Source organism: Haliaeetus leucocephalus, unplaced genomic scaffold (genome assembly GCF_000737465.1).
Source record: "Haliaeetus leucocephalus isolate CR32 unplaced genomic scaffold, Haliaeetus_leucocephalus-4.0 Scaffold840, whole genome shotgun sequence".
In the NCBI taxonomy this organism is placed as follows: Eukaryota; Metazoa; Chordata; class Aves; order Accipitriformes; family Accipitridae; genus Haliaeetus; species Haliaeetus leucocephalus.
Window position 1 is genome coordinate 3,349,034 of NW_010973276.1, and position 20,654 is coordinate 3,369,687.

The 20,654-nt window shown below is 39.6% G+C and overlaps 1 protein-coding gene across 1 annotated transcript in view; it reads left to right on the top strand.

The window, feature by feature from the left end:
• Positions 1 to 3,112: 3,112 nt before the first annotated feature.
• The window catches only part of KDM2B (lysine (K)-specific demethylase 2B), a 114,796-nt gene continuing 97,254 nt past the window's right edge, over positions 3,113 to 20,654 (top strand). Inside the window, exons 1-2 of the mRNA XM_010582185.1 lie at positions 3,113 to 3,155; positions 10,598 to 10,644. Coding sequence (XP_010580487.1) covers positions 10,599 to 10,644 — 46 coding nt within the window. The 5' untranslated portion in view covers positions 3,113 to 3,155; position 10,598. The remainder of the gene's footprint in view (positions 3,156 to 10,597; positions 10,645 to 20,654) is intronic.

A 20,654-nucleotide genomic window follows, 5' to 3' on the forward strand; every position in this document is an offset into this window, starting at 1 on the left:
TCCTGTCCCCCCGCACCCGGAGGGCTGTTTGTGCCCCGACGTGGTGCTTGGGAGGCGGCGTGGTGATAAACGGCAGAGCCCTGCGCTCCCCCCGCCTCCAACGTGCTCCGCTACCGTGACCCCAGCGCACCACCGAGGTGTTCGGGAATTAGGTCCTGGCAAAGGAGAGGCAGAAACCCCAGCCCCCACTTAGCCGGAGGTGATTCCTGCTCGCCCTCCGCCCCCTATTGAATCCAGGACCCCTTTTCCAAAAGGATGCAATTGATGATCCTGTTCGCCGGGGTCGGAGACTTTAAAGTCAATAACTTCTTTGTCTTTCTATCATATATTAAATTACAACGCTCCCCTCCCCAAAGTTCTTTGGTTTGCTTAGGTGACTTAAATTTCGGAGCGGTAGGCGAAGCCAGACAGCCCAGCTCTGCAGCATGGTTGCCTGGCAGGAAGGAGAAGGAGAGCAGTTTGCCCGGGAATCAAACGGGCCGGGGGGTGGGGGGTGCAAGTCACCTTTATTTACTGCGGCATTGTTGAAACGGATCCTGAATCCCAGATGGCTATCACCAAAACTCGGCCTTATTGAGGACTCCCTGCCTAAGCTGGCTTTCTCAGGAAAGAGTAGTTTTGGGTGTAATCCTCCTGAAATGGCTATAACTGTGGAGCCACTAATCTAGTTTAGAAAATTTCCTTTTCTCCCCTAGGCTTAGTTTTGCATGAGCATTTTAAGCTCCTTTTAGAAAAGTTAATGTGGTGGAGAAATTAAATACCTATCTTATTTAGGAAGGTATTTGTTTAGGAGATAAGCTCAACCCTGACCCCTCTTCCTCCAAACAAAACACAAACACCTATTTTTTTAGCTGGAAAATGTTAATTAATTTTCCAGAAAATGATTGCATTCTACCCTCAACTTCCAAATACTCCAGTGGTTGCTATTGCTACATGCTAACTATAGTACAATCCACAGCTCCCCTAGCTCAGCAGCTCTACAATCTTTGGGTAGCTTTCTCCTTTCTAGGGAACTTGAAAATAAATGAGTGTCTTTTGTTATTTTGTTGTGGTCTGTGTCTGCTTTGTTCGACCCCACAAGGGATTTAAATGCTTTGTTGGGGTATTACGAAGAAAGAGTCTGCCTTCCTATTTGCTCTGGTTTTATTTTTACTATTGGTTTATTTTTTCTATAAATCCAGGAGTTTAATCTAGGCAAAACAATGACAGTGGTTAGTAAGAATAAAAAAGTCAGTTTATATGAACACATGGAATTGGTTGAGCGATATATTTATTTATTTTTATTTCCCATGTCCTCGTTTTACTTTTAACGATAACTCTTCTTTGATTTTTTTTTTTTTTTTTTTTTTTTTTGGCCAAGAATGTGGGTTGGAGGTTTTCCTCGAGGTGCTGCAAGGCAGTGGCATGATTTTTGGCTTGAATGCAGTTTGTCATAGCTACTTGTTCTCTAGTCTGCTAGACTATATAGCTGCCTCAGCTTCCACCGATACTCTTCTTGATGTTTGTTGACTTTCTGTTGTGGATGAGTGTCCTTAACAAATATCTGTGGTTTATTTAGTTGCTTACCTAAAGCCAATAGTTTTAATGGGAATGAAGATTTCTCTAGTACAGAAATATTTATTTGGTAACCTTAGTTAATTGGAGCATTCATTACACTTATTTTGAGACTAGTAGCAATAAAGTTTCTGTAATTTTAATGTTTTTGTAAATGGATAATTACAGTGCTCTGATTTGGTAACTCTAAGTAGGAATATTATATCCCTACTTGTCATAATTACTAACTGAATACAGCAAAGAAAAAGTTGTAAAAATAGAGGGAAATGCATCTGCAGGCATGGAAGCTTAGCCTCTGTTTCCCCTGTTTCTTTCAGTATGGATTTTTACAGCAGAGAAACATTACCAATATAAGCTCGGCTCTGAGGTTCTCATGCTCTCCTAGGAAGCGTGTACATTGCTGGCTGAATCTTGGAGAAGTTAAACTACTTGTGTGTACCTGAATATAATACATAAAGCGTATAGTATATTTGGCAGCGTGTAGTGTATTTTGTAGTGCTAAAGAGTCAAGCAATGTTTTCCATTTTAAGGTAGCGTGTGGATGCTATATAAAAGTCATTTTTTCCTGTAAGAAAGGGGGAATAGCAGAACCATAGAAACAGTACGTGGCCACTGCAGGAATTCCTCTTCTCTCTGTGGCAGAAGGGTCCAAATGGAGTGTAGGGTTTTGTAGGCACAGCTCACCCAAATCGCTGCCTTGTAACTTCCTCTCTAATCCCCACATCACTGCTATTGTATCAGACCACTGCATAAAGAAATCCCCAGGAAAGGCCAGTTCTCTGTAATCCTCAGAGTGAAGCAACAAGGTGATACTGGTCAGTGTTAACATAACAAACTTATGTTTAATTTTCAGTTTGCTTGTGTGTTATACTGTGACTCCCACATAAAATCTATTCTTTTTTCACCATCTCCCTAAGTGCCAGGAGCTGCATAAGATTTCTGTCTGTCAGCTCCTGCAGTTATGTTTCTGATTAATTAACAAAAAAAAGTACCCTGTTGAAAGTAACAGTAACCCTCACATAAAAAGAAAATTACGTGTTCACAGAATTAGGGCTTTCTGCTATACTTGGATAACGCTGACAAGAAAACATGTTTTTTTCCTAAGTAGAAATGTATAGCTTAGAATGTGTAAACTTAAACATCCAGTTTAAACTACACATTTGCCCCAAAAGTACTAGGCTGATTTGCAGTAATTTAGTTAGGATTATCTTTTAACTGTTAATTTGGTATTTCATTACAGCCTGGGTATTTCAACCCAGACCTTAATTGACAAACTCTGACTGGATTCTATTTTATGTGCATCAGTGAACAGGAAAAATAGAGAGCAGCTGGGAGAGCATTGTCTGTCATTTGGTTTCCGGTTTGGACCTATAAATATGCATTCTCTTTATATTTTTCTTTACATGACAGTGGAGTTCTGTGGTGAGCAAAGGGAAATGGGGAGCATTTTGAGAAAATGTAATGTGAGGTGCTAATGCCGTTGTAATTGATTTTGGATTTTTTTTATTCGTTATTCAAACAGATTTTACTTTTGAGTATGTGCAGAGAGAAGCTCTGAGAGTTCCCCTTATCTTCAGAAATAAGGATGGACTGGGAATTAAGTAAGTTACAACCAAATCTTGATGTTTAATAAATGCTTTTATAAAATAACCATTATACTGTCCACTTCTATGTGGTATTTCTTTTGATGATCTCAAAATGTATTGCAATTAGTAAGACTGTCAGCACCCTTGAGAAGAGAAATGATTATTTTCCACTTATAAACAAGTAGATAATGAGGTCTATAAAAGCTAAGTGCATTCAGCGTAGTACTACACAATCAAAAATAAGTCAGTGATGAAAACTAGGAAGAAAATTCAAAGGTCCTTGCATCCAATCCATGCTGTAATGACAGAACAACCTTCTTTAAATTTTTGACTTCTCAATTGTTTTCTGCGTTACAGGTGGAATGTCTAATGATGCCTGTCGTTTTCCATTATAATTGTATTTCTTCAGAATGTTATAGCTTTGTAAATAGTTAATAATGTCTAGTTAAAACATGGTATTATTAGAGTCTTTTTGAGGTTGCATTTTGTTAATGTCCAATCATAAAGGATTTGTTATTTTAATAAGAGAATCCTGCAAGTTTCTTTGTAAAAGTGACAGTGTCTAAGAGAGAAATATTAAATGATATACTTGATTAGTCACATAATCCATAGTTTAGATAAATGTTCCTTGATACTTTTGGAAATTAGGACTGTGTAACTGATTATATCTGAAAGAAAATTAATTTTCTGAAAGCATAATTACTTTGCTCAGTTTCAGCTGGAACGCCTCAAAGTTTAGGGAACTGAGGAGTCCCAATTGTTTAATTAAAAAGAATCAAGCCACCCCAATATAACTTAAGGAGAGAAAGAGAAGAAGTAGTGTGTGGCGTATTTGACAAGCATATGTCCTTTTACTATAAGAGCGAATAGAAGCTGCTGTAATGCTTCTCATGATGCAGTAAAATAGTTTTATATGTTGAACCCTGAACAGGATGCACTTAATAGGTACTCAGTAGTAATTACAGTAATGTTTATTTTGTTGTACTATTATGTTGTACCAGGATATTTTTTTCTTTGGTTATTAAGCCCAGCTATTTCTCTACTTAGTCCTGGATACATAGTCTAGTTTCTTGTTAAAAAAAGAAATGCAAACACCAAGATACCATCTTTTTGTTTGTTTGTGCAAAGCCTTTCCTAGATTGTATCCTAATTTTGTGACGAAAATGTGCATGTATTCTGTAATGTTTTAGAAGATAGGTAGAAACCCTAGCTATTAAGTGAGAAAGGCTGGTCACTTCTTACAGTTTCTAAACAGTTCTATGCTCCTATGTGGTGTCGTAGAAGAATAACCTAATTTTTCTGTTTTATTATTTGAAAGAAGGTGTGGTTGAGTGGAAAGCATTGATCCTTAAATCCCGCTCTCCTTGTGGACAAGAGGGGACACAAAAGCATCTGTTTTGATATTCCTGAAGTCTACAGCCTTCCATATAACCTTCATATGAAAACCTGAGGAGCAGAGAAAAGTCTTCCATATTCATAGCTTAATTATGCTTCACCTGCAGAAGCCACCTCCTTAATCTTAGCTTATATATTACATGACTATAGTATCGTCTTTCCTGATGCATCATTTTCTTATCTTCTCAGCTGAGTTTCCTTAACGTAAAGTACCATTTGTTCTACGTTCACTCGTGACACTGTTGGCTAGCCTACTTCCTAGACAGCCAACGACATCTCCATTGATTGAGTGCTTGTCTGAATGTATATTTACACTGTATGTATATATGTAACCATCGCCTGAAGCTAAATAATTTTTTTCTTCAGCAGGAGCTTTATTATTTACAGGAAATTCCTGCTCACTTAAGGGTTGTGCTCTCCACTCTACTCACCCAACTTGGCATCCCAGTTCCTCGCTTCCTCTCAGCCTCCAAATACAGGAGCTTTCCCTCCTAGAACCATTTTTCCTGCTGCTTTGGGGCCTCTGTTTTTCTGACCCTCCTTTTGGCTTCTCTGGTCAATGTGGCAGGGAGGGTTTTTTTTTGTTGAAGGTTGTTGCTACTTTTTTGTTCAGTTTATTTCTTCAAGAGATGCTTCTCTTGGAGGGGTCCAATGAAAGACATATCTACTGTGGAAGGTGGTGGAAAATCATCTGAGACAACTGCTCTCTCTATATGCATTGGTTTTAAACTGCCGCTTCTAAAGGGCAAATGATAAAAGCTTAAAGAATTTTTTCTGGATGAAGCTCTTCTGTGAAACTGGGGAGTGTTTAGGAGCCAGAGATACTGCTGTACCTTCCTAGCAGCCAGATCTTCCTCCTGTGTGTGAGGAAGTTCACAAATTCCGTACAGTACAAGAAGAAAACTGTGGAGATGTTTCAGCTCCTACTGTGCCAACAGTACCTGTTCAGCTAGTGCTCCATCAGCAGAGAAGTGCGGAAGTGAGAGTGCGTCCCACGGACACAAACATTACTGGGCTTCAGATCCTCAGCTGCAAATGGCAGGGCATTATCAGAGATGGATAGTGAGCACCCCAGCCTGGGACCAGTGTCTCCTATGGCTGCCTGTACCAGACAGTGGTGCCTTCAGAACTCAGGCTGCCCGATGTGCTGTAAAGGTTGCACAAGATCCTTCACAAAGATACCTTGTTTCTTGGTGTCCATAACAACAAGATGTAATACCTGTTTCATCTTGATAGCTCATTATTTAGGATTCTGTGATGAGGTAATTTCACCTTTGACATTTTAACACTGGAATCTCAGCTCACACATCATCATTGGCTTCCCCGTTGTTCCTGTGCCTGAAATCTGGAGAACTGCCACCTGGCACTCCCCTCCAATTTCAGTTAGCTGTGCGCTTTCATTGAAGCCTCCTGGTGTGATACGGCCTTTGGAGCATGGTCTTTGGTCTTTCTTGATCCAGGGGTTCAGAGAGTCCTCAAGCTAATGAGATCATATAATGAGTAATCTGCTTTTTTGTGTCATGTGTTGGCTTGTTTTTCTTCAAGATGTGTTGGTTTTAGATGCATTCACAGTCAGCCTTCCTATTCCTCTTCCTTCCTGGAAGCCACCAGTAATGTTTAAGACCTTGAAGAAGGGAGGGCTTTGGCTCTGTACCTGCCCCTTTTGTGGTTATATGCCACGTGCACAGACAGACCAGGTTGTAGATGTACTTCTGTGTTTCGCTGAGGCAAAAAAAAGACCTGGTCTCAAATGCTTATGTGTACGTGCACATACACAGCTTGCATCCATGTATATAGATGACCATGCCTCAAAGACGATCACTGAAGATCAGGTACCTCTCTTTGTAAGCATTATCAAAGCAGTCGAATGAATAGCAGTTTTGGAACATGCATTGGAAGTGAAGAAATAGGAGGACTGAATGCTGCTTGCCTTTATTTTCAGTTAGAGTTCTGCAGCTCTGGCAGTTAGGATAATGTGTCTTTTGAATTCTGAACTGGATTGCGAAGAAGTAGAAAAGGAGTAAATGCTAATCTACAGCAAGAGTTTTGGAGTCACTTACCCAGCTTTCTGTCACACACTAATGCTTTGGATAGTGAAGGAGAAATACGTGTTTCAGTTTGCTGTGATGAGCTTAAAACAGTCTCAGCAGCCAGGCTTGACTAGCCAGCTTCTCAGTTTCCTACCAACTGATGGTATCATTCTAATACTATTCTGACATCTTTCCTCCTTTCTAGGGCTGTTTCCCTTTTTCCCTTTTGTGAACCATCTACACATTGTGTGCAACTTCTTCTAGCTGGAATTCACGGTCAGAGAAGAGAGTAAAAATACTGAAGCTTTTTTTTTTTCTTTTGAAGATATTTTTAGTGAGTTAGTATGCTGACAAAAGTAAGAGCAAATTTTATCTGATACGTGAGCTTTGGATGGTTCCTGCATGGAATCAGTCGAATTCTCCATTTCACAGTTAGTTGGGTGAATTGTTTTTATATTCCCATTCTCTGCTGAATCATTGAATACTGTCTGCTCTGGGGGATTAAAATACTAGAATTTGTAGATCAGTAATCTCTTACAGCACATTCAACATTCTAATATTTTTTCTTTAAAAGAGCATGACTTAGTAGTTTGATGTTGTAAAAGAATTGTACGCACTTGGGCATAAATGTCACTAGAGTTAGAGAAGGCTGGAAAAATGGTTTATGTGTATTTTAAATGACAGAAGTGAAATGCATGAGCAAACTTTTCTATTTGGCACTCTGCAGGATAACACGTTTTATTTTTATTTACATTTCCACTTCTTATGTGTATCTATCAAAAGTAGCTGGCATGCAATATATGAGTTTTGTGGATGTGTAGATACATAAATGCTGTGTGCGTTGTATTCCAGCAAGATCAAAATAGTATTGACACCTGCCTAACTGATCCAAAACGTTGAGAACCTTTAGTCTTATCCTGACATTTACTGCTTGAATTAATGAGTGTCATAGCCTGCCTTCTTCCATCAGTAGAGGGAGACTGGACAGTTTGCCTTTGGATCTGAGTAATTTGCTGATGAAACTCAGGAACCTTACATTCCACTTCAGGCTCTGGAGGAAATTATGCTTTACTGGATCTTTTCTAGCACTACTGTCTCTTGTCCAGAGGAGGCTGTGTGTCTCATTATACAGTAAATTAGGTGATCTGCATGTCTGTAGGGTGACTTTTGAGATACAGTAGTCTATAAAGTATATGATAGAAGATGATTTTTAGACTTCTGATGTTTTGAATAACTGATGATATGTGCTTCCACTTCTGTTTGCTGTTAAGCAGTCAGCTTCCATGTCTATGCCTGGCAGATGTACAAAGCGTAGCTGAACAGTTTGGTTACTGTGCTTGGAGGTACTCTAAAATGGCAAGGAATGAGATGAATGAAGAAAAAATTATTATAATGAAACTTTGAAAATTGCTTTCTTGTATATTTCGGAGCTGTTACTTGTATGGCTAGAAGCAGGAAAGTCCACCTGTGATCTCTTAGCTGAAGAGGAGCTGTTTTTCTCAGAGGGTTGTTCGTCTGTTTCCAGGATTGTAACTTGGAGAGAGAATGCTGTTTGGAGAGATGTCTCTTTTATCTGAACAACAGTCATCTTGCATTGTATTGTGGTTAATCAGATATGTATGCTAGCCAGAGCTCATCCTCATGAGGATTTGAATAGGAGACTTCTCTAGCAAGTCTTTAAACATTTACTAAAATCCAAGTTTGCATCCAGTGCAACACTAAGGTGTTTGCATTTCTTTTCTGTTTGAGGCAACATGATTTGTATGTAACAGAATTGCAGAAAATCTCAAATGTAGAGATGTAGCCATATTTTGGTGTTAAGTCAAGCCAGCCCGCTATACTATTCTTTATCTATTTTTTATGATATATGAAATCTTTGGAAGCATTCATAGTGTTTTTATGCAAGATGCATTTGCCTGAAAATTGCATAACAGCGAGGGAAAAAAACCCCCCTCTGCTCAGTTCTTGCATTGTTGGTGTTTTGGATTTATATGCAGAAAAACAAATGAACCAACACTTAGTGATTAGTATAGGTCCAGTGACATTCAAGCAAATAATTTTTTTTTTGGCTATCATTGTGCTGTAGCAAACCAGCCCTAATTGTATAACAGTGAGTGTGGCAGTTATGCTGGGTGGGGCTGGAGACGAAGAAGTACAGTCATTAATGGTCTCAGCAGACAGCAGAATGGGTTTGAATTAAAGCTGGACCTCGCAAGGCAACCCAACCACAAAATGGGTTCTTGTACTTGAAACCTGCTGTGTTCAAGCCTGAAATTCTTCCCTTGCTGTACTCTTCCTCGAATGTATCATACATCCTGAGATTGCAGAGAAAACACCCCAAGGATATGCCAGGTGTGCTCTCCAAAGAGCTAAACATGCAATTTTATTATTAGCGACGATTGTATTCTTCCAGTGTGAGTAATGTTTATTATCAGCTGCTGTGGGACCTCTTGGAAAGGCTGGGTTTGCTTGTATGCATCTGGATTAGGGTTGTTACCTATCTTGGTGGTTGATTTTTATTTTGGTTGATACAAATGTGAAAAAGATTGCCATCTAATTGTTCTGTGTCTGACAAAATACAGGCAAGCTGTTTCATTTGAAGATAAGCCTTGCATGTTCTTGTCTCCCACAAATACTTCCTTCTTCCCCTACTTCTGACTTTGTAGTGCTTGGAAAAAAAGATGAGCTTTGAATGAACCCTGAAGGTCAGTAGATTCAGGCTGTTTCATTCCAGCGAGGGAGTAAATTCCAAAGCTGTGGGGCCCCTGCAGCTAAATGCAAAGATGTGAGGGTTGGCGGAGAACTAACAAAAGATATTGTCCAGCCTCTGCATCCCACCAGAGGAAGGTGGTAAGGGTAAAAGAAAGTGGGCAAACAGAATTTGGCAAATAGTTATCCAGATATATGCATGACAGTAAATGCATTTTTTAACTTTACCTTTCAATGTTTTCTTAATAATGAAAACTATTGCTCTAAAAGTTTGCCTATGGGCTGGTTCGTTCTGATTTCTAACTGAATCATGTCAAAAGTCCTTTATGACCAGAAGCAAGTTGTTTATCTTCAACCCAGGGCAGTACAAGAGGGACAGAGCACCTAGCTGGCAGGTTCCACAGGGCTGTTTTTCATTACAATTCCTTAGTCAGTTTTTGTGCAATGTGAAGGGTGAAATACGGTCATTAAGATGAAGTCAATCAGCTTTGAAACCCCACTACTGTTTTTGTTTTCTTTTTCTGTCCAGTCTATATGTTGCAGAATTTTACTCTCTACCTGACATGTAAAACTCACTCACTTGATGTACTAGGCTATTGTCTGATTACATTAAACCCCCAAAACATTGCCTGTGTTAGAAGTGAGCGTATAAATGCATCGACATTGGTGAACCAATTATGCTACCATTTAATTTAGCTCTAAATTAGCCCAGTTTGAATTGAACAACAATTTCCCTACCCACCAAATATAGCCAGGTTGTCTTCTGCCAGGCAAGGAAGTTTGGAATAGTCATTAAAACAAAGGGGCTTTAATTCATTATTTTTTATATTTTATTTCTAAGTAGTGAATCCAACCTGTGATGATGTGCCTTTGAACAAATTGGTTTACTGCTCTATGCCTCAGTTTGTATCCACTGGCAAATGTGATAATGCTCACCTTGGGGAATATACATGAGGCACCACCAGTTGCAAACCATGCGAGTTGCTTAGCAGGATCAAGCTGTAAAGGTTTAGGGTTTTATTGAAATCACCCCCAATCCCTTCCCTTCCCTCCCACTCCAGCACTGCTAGAGAGTGCGTGAAAAGACACCTCTTCTCCTCTTTCATTATGAGTAGAGAAACTTTTGTACACTTGCCAATGCAAAGATGTTACGTATGTCATTAAAACTTGCACTGTCCACACTTCAGAGAGGCCTTGCTTGATTCCACCTACTGCATTATGGACAAAGAGCACTATACATTTATTTCTCTTTTATTATGGTAACAAAAGTGTACCCATACTTATCTTGATGGTATTTAACATTGCTTTCTTTGCTAATTATAGAATGCCTGACCCGGATTTCACCGTCAGAGATGTGAAGCTATTAGTGGGTAAGTTATTTTGAATGCACTGGATTAAGTCTATACAGAACAGAATTGCTTTGAAATACTTGTCCAGTTGTGTTTGTAGACATTTGTGATAACTCTTAGAATCTGGGAGAAGGCATGGAGAAGCAATTTGTAAATTAAAAAGGCTGGGAGAACCCTAATTAGTAGTTGTGCTGACCGGACTCTGATCTTATGCTGGATAATTGGCCATTTGAAAGAGAGTGAATGCTTTTGCTCTTAACAGGTGTCCTACAAACACTTTTGTGATCCTGGAAAGCGGCAGCTCTATTGATCAAGTTCCCTTTTTTTTTTTTAATCTGTTGTAGAGCATCTGTTTGTAAAAGGTATGATTGGAGCCGTATCACCTTTTGCCTGTGCTCTCCCCACAGTCTTTACCAGTGTCAGGCCAGGTCAGTGCTTTGAGGAAAGATTGCTAAGAGAGACTGAGCACAAACCTTTGCAAACTGTCTGTCTTTTTGGTAAGAGACAAACCAGAGAATTGCTGACTGTAATCATCAAATGTTTCCTAGCAATTTTTGCAAAAGGATTTTTTTTAACTCTAAGAAAAGCTACATTTTGAGTAGGAGATTATACTGTATGTTTCTTTGAAATCTGCTTTTACTGAAGATGGATGTGTTATTTATTGTTTATCTGAAATTGTTACTGAATAGTGATACTGCGCTCTGTGAAGTCATCACTGTGGAGCTAGCCGAGTTTTGGATGTTAGTTGCAGTCCTCCATGGAGACTTTTAACTGCATTCTTGCTATTTAGAATTTACTGGTTTTATCTACCTGTGTTATGGCAGGAGTTATCTTTTAAATTAGCCCAATTGCTGCATTCTGAAAGACAAATTTTTGAAGATTACTCTTGAGTTTAATAATCAATGGGAATATCAAGTCTGGAAAAGATGTAGTTAAGAAAAACGAGGGAGAGGAACTTGTGCCTCATTTCTGCTCACTTGGGGTTATCTGTGAGAGAAGGGTTATCTCTGATAACCTTCCTTCACAAACAAAACTTGGCAATGTTGCTTAATTTATGATCATTTGTAAGTCTGGAAGAAAAAAAAGCCCAAAACTCTTTGGCAGAAAATGTTAGGGAAGTGGTGTGGGAAGTGCTATTTGTAGGATTTCTGTTGGTCAATCTGCAGTTAAATTAGGAAATAATGTGAGGGTATTTGGAAGTCCTAAATTTTAAGAATTTCCTAAATACCTGCAAGTGCACATTTGTAGGTACGGAATACCTCTTCTTGCTGCAGAGGAGCCTCGTGCATAAACCTTGTAATTATCTGGACCCTGTTGGCAATTTTCTGTGAATTTGTTCCATAGCTGATAAACTGCCACTTCTATCTCTGAAACTGCTGAAGCTGAGGGTGTGACTTTGAGATGTTTTGGAACAGTGTAGTGTTGCATAACAACATTGTTTTTCCCGTATAACAGTCAAAGTGTGGGAGTTGCATTTCCTCAAGATTGATGTCCCTTGAAGTATTAGGGGGGTGGAAATTCCTGTGTACATGGCTAGCAAACCGGGAGGATATTTATAAATAAAATTAGATTTATAAAACAATGGAGCAGAAATAACACTTGCAATTAACTGTGAGATTAACTTTAATGTAAAAGTGTGCCGTTTCTCACAGCTGGTTCAGCAATCTATGTATATGCTCTTGGCCAGATACTGCACGTCATGGGTCTTTTTTTATTGTGTTTGGACAAACTCCCTTTGGAGTCATTGCATTGAGCCTGAAATGTGGTCAAGAGCATTGTCACCTGCTCTGTTTTTAATATAGTAGTTGACTTCTGGCATCACAGGTGGAAACTTTGATTCAAAAGGTCTAAAATATTTGGGAAATGGACTCTAAGTTATACCTGAAAACTCATGGTTCTCATGGCAAATCATTGCTGTTGCTGTGGAATTTGTGCTGTATGTAAGAGCCACATTGACACTGACAGCACATGGGGGCAATTCCTGTCTCCATGCCAAATTTCTAAATTATCTACTAATGACTTCAGGAAACACTCATGAGCAATTTCCAATGGCATATCATTGCTGGTATTTTTTTCTAGTTGTAGGTTAATATATATGTTACACTCACAATCTAATGTTCAAATAAAGCAGATGAAGAGTCTTGTTTTATTAATATCTCCTGTGATTGTCCCTGCATTTTTTCTTAGCAGACTCCTCAAATCTTGACTGAACCTCCAGGTGTCTGCGTTTCTGAAGCACAGTGTTTTCAAAACTTACTGCTGAACCTGGGAGGGAGGGGAATGATGTTTTGTGAATGTGAAATGGAATGATCATAACTCTCTGCATCTGAATGTGCGTGGGAGTCGACAGAGAGAGAACATAGCTTGAAAAATGTTGTGTTCTGTGTAAACTTGTTGTTTTTATAAGGGCTCATCATTATAGTATGCTGGTGCTATTTAAACCTATCATTTGTTCTCTTCTTCGCATCAGGGGAAACACATTTGTCATAGAACATTTTAAAGAGATGGTGCTGGGTTTTTCCAAAGCACATAAATTCCATAGGAAGTAACTGAGTCTTTGGTCTCAAATTATTCTGAAATCTTACTTTCTATTTCTAATGTGATTGTTGTATCATCTCCATATTTGAGTACCTATAAGTCACAAGGAAATAACAACAATTGTTAGCCTAGCTTTTTTCATCTCCCTTTGAAAACTCCAGTCTGTGGCAAAAATAAGGATGAAAAAAAGGTGGGTTTTTTGATCATCGTTTGTGGTTACTTAGGCTTAAGTGTATATTTCTTTAGTGTTTCATCAGACTTCCGAAGAAACACTGCCATTGCTTGTTGAACTTTTTTGTTTTCATTGTTCAAAAAATGCAGATACCAGCTGTAATTTAGTTTGGTAATGTCTATGACCTACCGTTTATGACTTGCACGTTAGTGTGCATGAATGTACACCTATGTATAATGTGCATGGATGAAATACTCTTCATGTACAGTAGCTTTACTTTAAAGAACAAACACTTCAAACTGCACGGTTGGAGTAATGGTTACAACTAGACTCCTACCTCCATATGAAAGTTTTCCTGGATACTCTTTAAACCTGAGACAGTGGATTAATTTCAGCAGTTGGAATTTGCCTGATGTCTGAAATGGCTGTGAGCCAAGAATACAAATGGAAAAATGGAGAGGAATTACTGGCCTGCTTAGGAACTTGAGACAACTCTTGAAAGAAGAAAAACTCTGTTGTAATCTAATAACTATTAAGCTTTGTAATTTCATTGTTGAAGGTAGATTTGATTGCTAATTCTGAAGGACAGAATGTCACTGTCATCTCTTCATAAGTTGATTTAAAATTTGATAAAGAGGGTCATTGGCCCTCTTAATGTCTCCTTAAACATCTGCCACATCTGCACTAAAAGCTTGGTAAGTGTTATTTCTGCAGGCTCCTTACTTTTCCTATTGACATGCCATGCTGGTGTATTGGTCGTGTTAGCATATGCATATGGACTACTTGAAAAACAAGTGCACAGCAGTAGCTAGTTAAGTATTGGGGCTTTGTTTTATTCCAAAACTTTTTGCACATTTGCGATTGTTGTCTTTAGATCTGCATAGTATCTTGGTTTATGTCCTTTTTTTCTTTCTTTCTTTCATGTTCTCCTACTCCCTTGTTTTAAGGGCTCCCAGAAGTTCAGAGAACTTATACCCATTGTCCATTTATTCTTCTCTGTAACTAGAGTTAGTCTTCCAGCCTGTAAACAGTGTATCTCAAGGATACTCCCAACCAGGGCTACTGGTGAGACTCTCAGACACTGATATTTTTTTGCCTTGGCTGCTAGTCATGTAAATGTAAGTCACAAAGCTCCCTAGAAACACTCCAGAAGTGTCTTTACAAAAAAAAAATGGGGGGGGGGGGAGGAGTTAGCTGAAGAACTGATAATGGGGAGTAACGGGTATGTGAAGTGCCAAGTGTTGGGACAGCACAATAGCTATTACTAATTTTTCCTCAGACCGTGTGATTCTGAGTGACTTATTGCTCATGCCCAGAAGAGGCAGCTCTACAGAATAATTTATATTTTCCAGGCCTCTTTTGTTGGCTTCTTCTACCAACAGCGGTTCTGGGCCACAGCACAGAGAGGTGTCTGTCATAGATCGGCAAAAAGGAAAAAGCAAGTTTTCCCTGATGTGCTTGCTTGAATCACCATACACACCTATCTGTGTGAATGCTTTATGCTAATTACACTAAAGAACAAATGAATTACACTTGCGAGGGATAACCTAGGACTGAGCAAGGAGAAAGGTAACTAACTGCCTTGCTCAGCAAGCTGTTTGAAAGCCAGAGCTTCTGTCGTTGCTGTTGACCATCTCTAGTCTTTGCTATTCCTAAATTCAAGGACTGAATGCAATCATTTGCTTTAGTCTTTGATGTCAGAAAGCCAAAGCATTCCACTTTTTCGTTTGTTTGATTTTTGTCATTATATTATTCTTCACAGACATCATAGAACCTGAAGAAGGGAGCGCTGAGTAGTTTTGGAAGCTATGAACCATGTAAAGGAGAGAAAAAGTGGAAGCATACATGAATGTGTGCATCAGTCTATCAGTCTGAGCTCCTTTCTTTGATTAGTTTTTTTTTTTTGGTGGTTTGCTTGGGTCAGCACTGATTGAATTTAAAAGAGTATCTGCTTTTCTGTGGCATCTGCAGTGTCTCGCCCTTTGACTTGTAATTGATGTCTGCACTGCCTTTGTCTTCCTGGGTTGTCACAGTCTGCCCCGGAGCTCCCTGGGTAGGTGTGGAGTCCCTGCACAAGTGTGGTGTCTATATCTAAATAGTAATGGCTAGTCTGGATATATTTGCTTTTATTTTTAATTTTTAGCTGACCTGTCTTCAGTTTGCTTGCCACAGGCTGGTGGTCTATTGCCATCGAATCCCAGCTTTTACACTCATACCTAAATAAACTAAATAAACCACTAAATAAACCTAAGTGGTGCTGCTAGGTCTGTAATGTGCATCGCCTCCTCTCTCTATGGGCTGGTGTAGCTTTCTGTGCCAGGGTATGTATTATACACCCCCAAAGTTGAGCTTGCAATCCCAGCTAGTGGTAAAAGGGGCAATTTCAAAACATGCCGAGGATTGTCAGAAAGAAAAGAGACTTTCAGTTATTGTGATCCCTGGGCTGAAGAGGTTAAAGTTGTGACCATGCGGTCACTTCTGCAGGATCAGCAGCATTGTTGTATGGAATTCACCATACCCGGCTGGGCATTGTATCAGTGGGAACAGTGCAAGTACAGGATTTATACTATTCATGGGGTGGTCTAACAACTGACATCAACTCACTGATTGATTTTATTTAACTAACTCACTAAGGGTTTATTTATAGAATTAAAAAAATAAGTGTAGGAGCAGAGAACAATGCATCATCAGCCATGTATTTTGCTATTGAAATCTGATGCTGTAGACTGGACTGGGCCATAATGCTTAGATAGATAGAAAATGTTTGGTTCCCTTAATTTAGTTGCTGTGTTCACAAACTGTGTTGAAAGGCTTTGGTGTTTTTGTCTTGTATAAAGAACCCAAGTAAAGTTGAAAGCAGCAGTTGAAAGTTTTTAATTGTGATAAAATTTGTGCATTAAGGTATGGCAGTAAAAAGCAAACATGACAAAGCTTTGAAGACTGTTGCAGAGAGCAATCCTCATCTGGCCCAAAGAGATGATGCACAAGATGGGACCTAACAGATCATTTCAATATTTGATTTCTGTGATTCTGTCAAATCTTTGAGGACCTGGCAGGAGGCTTTGATCTCCAGGACAAAGGGTAAAAGGAAAACCAAGGCTCTATATATATTCTGTTGCTTTCTTTGGTGGGAGTAGCTGAAGAGATACCTGATTATTGCTGGGTTTTGCCTTCTCGTTAGAAACACCAAAAGAACAGGAGCTGAGCCAAAAATTTCTGTTGCAAATTGAGTGTTTAAAGAAATATGTGTGAAGGTCTCTGCCTCAACTATGAGTTTATAATCATGGTGTCAGTGGACAAAGATAAAAGAATAAATTACATCGTTAAATCCCAGACGTTTGCAAGGGAAAAGCTCTATAAATAGGGGGGTTTGGCCCTGCAAGTGCAGGTCAGCCTTCCCTTGTGCTGCTGACAAGTATCAGTTCTGGAGGAGATGCTGTGTGCCATCATGCATCTGCTCATGGTTTATTGACTAAGTGGATAAGATGTTAAGGACTTCATTATACCGCACTGAAGTGAGCAACTGAGCTTTCTTTAACATCAGTGGAAGAAATTAGACCTGCAGAGGAGTATTTCACTGGCTGTGAAGTTTTTTTTTCACAGGGGAGAGACCTAAGCAAGTTTTCTGAAGTTTGGCATCGCAACATTTTGCCCACTGTAGGAGTAACTGCTATTCCACAGTGTAATGGTGCACAGTAAATAGTGTGGCCTTCTTTTCCCAGGTGGAAACTGGGCTGAAAGGTGAAATGATCTGCTCAGGTCCCTGTTCAGTGCGGTGCTGAAGACAGAATTTGGGGAGTCTCAGTTGCTAGTTTTCCTGTAAACTGTAAATGATGTACTGAATGTGGTGAGCCATGGCCTCTTTCTTCTGTGCAGGAGACGGCGATGGGGTGGAACAAATTCCCTTACTAGTTAATGTAAGCAGGCTGATTTAAATAATTTAAATTCAGTTAGGACAGAAAGGATTACTGTCCGTCAAGTGTACGTAGCAGCCATCAGCTGTGTGAGGCTCTCTATCTTTCATCTAGCCATTTTTGTTTTGTTAAATACATATACTGCTGTAGTCCCCAGGAACTCCAGCTAAAATTAGAATATATACGTCAGGTACTTCACAGGAAGACAAGAATCCCCCTAATCTATACTTCTGGAAGTAGGTGATAATGAAAGGGGAATGGAAAGAGATGCAGGCATTGTAGGTAATGATTATTCTGGGTTTATAAAATATGGGTTTATAAAATATGCTTTTTAATATCTACTAAAAACTGTACACACATTTATAGAAGTTTACATATACATATGTATAAATTTCATTCAGTACTGAATCAAGAATCATAAGTGGTGTCTCCACAGAAGAGAAAATGTTGGTGGTGGTGACTGCAGATCAGGTGGGTAAAGGCGGGAGGGAGGGCAGAGACCATGTAAACCATTTCTTTTATATTAGCATACATTTCTTGTGGTGTGTTAGCACAATGGTTCCTGAGCTGGCTGTGCAAACGTGTTCAGCTTTTTGTTGGCTACTCAAAAAAGCTGAAAGCAAACCAGGTAACTGTCTCTGAGTAACTGCTTCCTAGTGATTTTTTTTTTTGGTTCATTCCTCCTGCGTGTTTGCTCCCCCTCTCAAATTGATCTGCTCTGAAAATTGTATCATGGTTGAATTCACATCAAACTACAAAGCAAGTCGAGAGGCTTGTAGTGTGGTCTGTGGGCAAGTAGGGGAAATTTTGTCTTAATCAACGTACAGTTCTCCATCCTGTGAAAGAAAATTAGCCGTGCAGATACAAAAGAAGGACAAAGCAGCCACACACTGCAGTTCAGAAAACTTTCCATCATTTCTGCTGAATAGGGAGCTAGTGTTGCTTTTTCTATAGAGCAACGCTCCATTTGTTTCAAGGAAGTTGTGAAATTGGAGACCAAGAGGAGTTAGGAGGGAGGCTCATTAGAGAAACTTTGTTGTAAGGAGTGTTTCCCAAAATTAAACAGGCTGTTCAAAGGAAGTGCAAAAGTCTGCCCTCAGACTTGCATCTAAGTCTTGATTAAGATGTATGCTTCTTCCCCTGTGTGGGGATTTGTCCTGTGAATGCGAGTGCCACGTTTGGAAGAGCAGAAGAGCTGTGTCAGGAGTCATTAGCTGCTGTATCTCCAGAAGTCTTGTGTGGAGGGATAAGGAGGAAGCAGTGAGGTCTTTGCTCTGTTCCTAGTGCCCAAATAATGCATTTTTCAAAATGCAGTAGACCAGGCTCTTCTAGGGGAGAGGAGTGAACACTGATCCCATGGGAGGGGAGGTACTTGTATGAAATATTTCCATTCATTGTAAGATTTCTTCTCTTGTTGCTCAGGGTTTCTTTTGTGCCCCATGGTGTGATCTGTGCCTGGCTTGCTCTCTGGGTTCTGCTTTTTTCCTTTTCATGTAAGTGGGACTGTTGGAGTATTAACCAAAGCTGAGTTAATGAAAGCATCCTCATTGTTCTTGTGGCTTGGAAGGCCAATGTCTGTGTAGTTTTTTAAAAAATAACTTGTGAACATGTTCTTCAGCTTGTGAGGATTCAGACTGAGGGTACCTCAGTCTCTGGATCCTGCAAGTTACACCCTAAATTCATCAAGGGACTCAGATCCACAAGAGACAGTACATCTCTCCGATGGCTGAGAGGAGCAGGGGGATCCCAAGAGCGCTTTGAAGACAGGAGATAAGGATGGCTCCTTGCAGGATGAGGATGAGCTTGGATGTTCCTCACAAGTGACTGTAAAATAATTGCATGTCAGTGCTATTCCCATTGATCTGAGGATACAAAAGCAAAATGTGTGCTTTAAGGGAGCTGAGTTATGTACCTGGCTATAAACTTTTTCAAGGGAAAAAATGGAAAATCAGAAAGCAGTGTATGTCAAGGCCAGTGATTTGTCTCAGATGTTATGAGGCTATTTGCAGTATTACAGCAACATGTGCTTGAGATCCAGTCTTTGTAAAAACAAACAGTTCCTCCATCATATTGTTTTGTGGCCAAAACTTGTTTTAAAATCTCCCACTATTTTTTTAAAAACACTTTGTTTTTAAAATCAAGTTCCAAATGTCCTCACAGTCATGCTGTTGGGACTGCCAACATTCTTCATGCTCTGAAGCTTCTCTGTAATTGGGAAATCTGCTAAGTCAGATCTCAACTAAAATTGGCAAATAAATATTACCACTGAAAATGAACTTCCAAGTGCCTCTAACTAGGATGGAGTCAAACCAATGGTCTATCAACAAAGGGGTTTAGAAGTACTGTTGGTGTGAGCTGGCCAGACTTCTAGCTATTGCGTTTCTTTTTAAATGTGAGAACTACAAAGAGGAAACATCTGGACAATTTAAAAAAAAGAAAAAACCCCCACTGTTTTATTGAAGTGATTTATTCCGATTCTATCTAGCAAGTTTCTCTTTTCCAAGTACAGCACTGAAGACTTACTGGCTCATCTTTTTGTGTTTGTTTTTTTCTTTCTTTTCCCTTGAGCGACCTCTCCTGTTTTCTTTGTATCCCTCTTTCTTTGATGAGGCTACTGTACTGTACAGAACTCATTTTACTCCCTAATCTCATAGTAGCTTGTGAGGAAGTACAGATAAATCCTTCCAGACTTGAGCAAGTGCTATTAGGATACTCTTACCAACCAAGAACCAATAATGATAGAGCAACATACTTTACTGTAAGCAGGACCAGTAGGACTTGACAGGTGGGTTTTTGTTTGTTTATCATGGGATCTATTAGTTCTTTGTGGGACACCAGCAGTTAGTCGTGTATGTAATGTGATTTCTGAACTGTTTCTCTCTCTGCTCCCTGTTTGCTCAGGGCTAGGAAGAATTACAAAGTTGCGGAGCTGCACTGTGTTCTCTCCTGGGCAGAATTAAAATTAGAAACTAGACTTCAGAGTTTCTGAATGGATTTTTTTTCAAGTGAAGGTTACATTAGTGATTTTCCTATGGTCTGAGGGCTCTACCTAATTTGTTGAAAATTGAAGCGGTTTGTAGCAGCTCTGAAACAACCCTTTGGGACTTTGACATCCACTGATACTAAGGTGGAGCAGTGCACGTATGAAGTGGAAATCTATCTATATTAAAGTGGTGTATTGCAGACTTTCAGAGGGCATTGCTTCATTTAACACACACTGGTTTTGTGCCTCTTAAACAGCTTATTGTTTAAGGAGAAAAGCTCCAGTCTGTAATATCAGAAGGGGATGCTGGGGCTATGGTTCGGTGTCACTGTATGATTTCCCACACCAGCTGCTGGCGCTGGTGCTGGATGCACATCCCTTACCCTGATGTTTGTGGAACTGTGCTGTGAAGCAGGCAGGGAGC